This window comes from Rhagoletis pomonella, unplaced genomic scaffold, assembly GCF_013731165.1.
Source record: "Rhagoletis pomonella isolate Grant_MI unplaced genomic scaffold, Rhpom_1.0 Rhpom_scaffold_20025, whole genome shotgun sequence".
NCBI lineage: Eukaryota > Metazoa > Arthropoda > Insecta > Diptera > Tephritidae > Rhagoletis > Rhagoletis pomonella.
In genome coordinates this window covers 1-2573 of record NW_023478548.1, presented here as the reverse complement: position 1 = coordinate 2573, position 2573 = coordinate 1, and the positions used below count along the sequence as shown (strand labels likewise).

Sequence of the window (2573 nt, the reverse complement as noted above, 5' to 3'; positions counted from 1 at the left end):
CAAAAGAAAAGAAAAAGTTTTTCCAAAAGCGGTTGCCTCTTGGAAGGAAAAGCCCGAGTGTACCTCTGCCACTGTAGCTCCCGCCCGTTTGTGTGACAGCAACAAGGCGCATGCCACAAATCGGGGAGAAGCTCGGCAAAACACTAACCTATTGTGTTAGCGCCAATCACCACAGCGGACGTATACATACATATGTAGCGAAAATGGTCACTGGTGACATCGTCACTAATGAGGATTTAGTCAAATCGTCCCATTTTCTGTGAATCCTAAGCGACATATAGCTGACAATGACACTGGTGACAATGTCATGCAGGTGTACTCCTATCAAACAGACAATGTCTTGCAGCGGTCACTTATAAAAAGTCTTTGGCAGGGCATTGTCGCTTGATTGTCATCAATGACCACTGCATGACAAAATCATGCAGAGGCCATCAAAGACCAAATTATCATTTGTATGAAAAAGTCATGAACGACTTCCATATAAACGAAGCCCAAAGTCATTGAAGACTTAACATGGCCAGACACAACACCTAAGTGACTATTGCATGACATTCGCTATGGGGTAATTAGCGCAGTGTCCCCATCTAAGTACGTCGCGCACATTCTCCTGTCACTTTTGGTTTTGGCAATTCATCATTTAAGTCTCCCCACCACTTCCCTATTTTACATTTTATTTATATTTTTATTTCATACACTCTTTATACTTGCATACATATGTATGTATGTATGTACAATGACGTGCGAATTAAACCAAAAAAATTTAAGTGCCATCATAACGGTAATTGCGACATTGCATTTTCTTTTGTAAATCCCAAATCCCCAGCCGGGCTGAGTTGGATCGCTTGGCTTGCGCTTTTTCGAGCTCCGCCATTGCCTTTTTGGCAAGTTTTTAATTGTATATAATTTTTTTTTGTGAAAATTGGCATAATCACTGTGGCAATGTAGATATAATTATGTATTAATTTTGTAATATTTTTTTTATGAAAAGTAAAAGTGTAGCAGTGCAATCAAAACAATTCGAGCGGCACTTCAGACACGCTCTACTCCTACAGGCCGATATTCAAAAGACATCGCGTGGCAGCCGAAGCAGATGACAAGTATTTTTTTAAAACGCAGACTATGTAGGCGTTTACATTAGACAATGGCTAAAGCGCGTAACACTTACGCGTCAGTGGCAACTTAGCTGGCTCTAAAAATGTTAGGTCAGTTGCTTTCAGCACTTTATATAGTTGTAAGAAAATGAAATGTACAAATTAATATATAATTTAAATTTATTTTAAACACTTTTCACTCCATACAAGTACTAATTGTTTTAAAGTAGAACATAACGGATGTATTTACATATGTACTTATGTAACAAAATGATTTGTGCTTTGTTGAACATAATTTAAGATGAGCGTATTGAACGCTTAAGGTGATGTGTGCGGTGAGCAGCTAAACGACGTTAAATGCGTATGCGCGGTCGCATCCTCTCCTCCGCAGTTTCCCCCAGCATTAGTGGACTAGAATAAATATGCTTAACCTTAGACGTATCTACAACAGCAGTAGAAAACATATTTATGCGCTTGCTTAAACAACTAAACTTTGGGCGGCTGTTTTGTGTGTGATCGCGTTGCCTACACGCGGCGCTCATTTGCGTTTATACCAGCCACTGCTGCCGCCACCACCGCCGCCTGACGCCGCCCAACCACCACTGCCACCCGATTGCCAGCCGCCACCCCCGGAAGCCGGTGCATAGTTATAACCTCCCCCTCCGCCGCTTGAGCCTCCGTGCGCACCGGCTGCTGAGGCGATAACAGCTGTGTCGATATGACCGCCGCCGCTATAACCTCCACCACCGCTGCTATAGCCTCCGCCGCTATACCCACCATAGCCGCTGGAGCTGCTGCTTGTTGACGCGGCTATCGCTGCAATCTTGGCATCGTCGTGTCCACCGCTACTATAATCTCCCCCGCTGCTATAGCCTCCACCGCTGCTATAACTGCCACCACCATAACCACCGCCGCCGCTGCCGTGTGAGTCGCTTGAAGCGGTTAGCGCAGCTATATTGGCAATGGAATGCGCATCACCACCGCTACTGTAACCGCCACCACCATAACCGCCACCGCCGCTGCTGCCATGCGCGGATGCACCTGCGGCGGCTGCTACTGCAGCTAAATGACTGTCATCATGACCACCGCCGCCGCCACCACCATAACCGCCGCCTCCACTGCCGTGAGAGCCACCAGACGTTGCCGCTACCGCTGCTAATTTAGCCAGATGTGCATCGCCACCACCGCCTCCACTGCTGTGACCGCCACCATAACTGTAGCCACCGCCGCCATGACCGCTCGCACTATACCCACCGCCAGATTCTTTAATAATGGCATAAGTATCTACGTGAGCATCTCCCCCGCCATGACCACCATGTCCGCCGGAACTGTATCCACCACCATAGCTGCCACCACCGCCGTGTCCACCATGACCGCCTGCGTCTGAGATGATTAGTGTATGGGCTTCACCACCACCACCATGGCCGCCACTATAACCGCCGCCATGACCACCACCATAACCGCCACCGCCGCCGCCGCTAC

General features: G+C 47.5%; 1 protein-coding gene across 1 annotated transcript; it reads right to left on the bottom strand.

Moving 5' to 3' along the window:
- Positions 1–1629: 1629 nt before the first annotated feature.
- On the bottom strand, positions 1630–2562 carry LOC118732426 (loricrin-like; the record flags this gene model as incomplete). The annotated part of the gene is made up of 1 exon (XM_036461561.1): positions 1630–2562. A coding segment is annotated over one exon (933 nt), but the record flags the coding sequence as incomplete, so codon positions are not given.
- Positions 2563–2573: the final 11 nt, after the last annotated feature.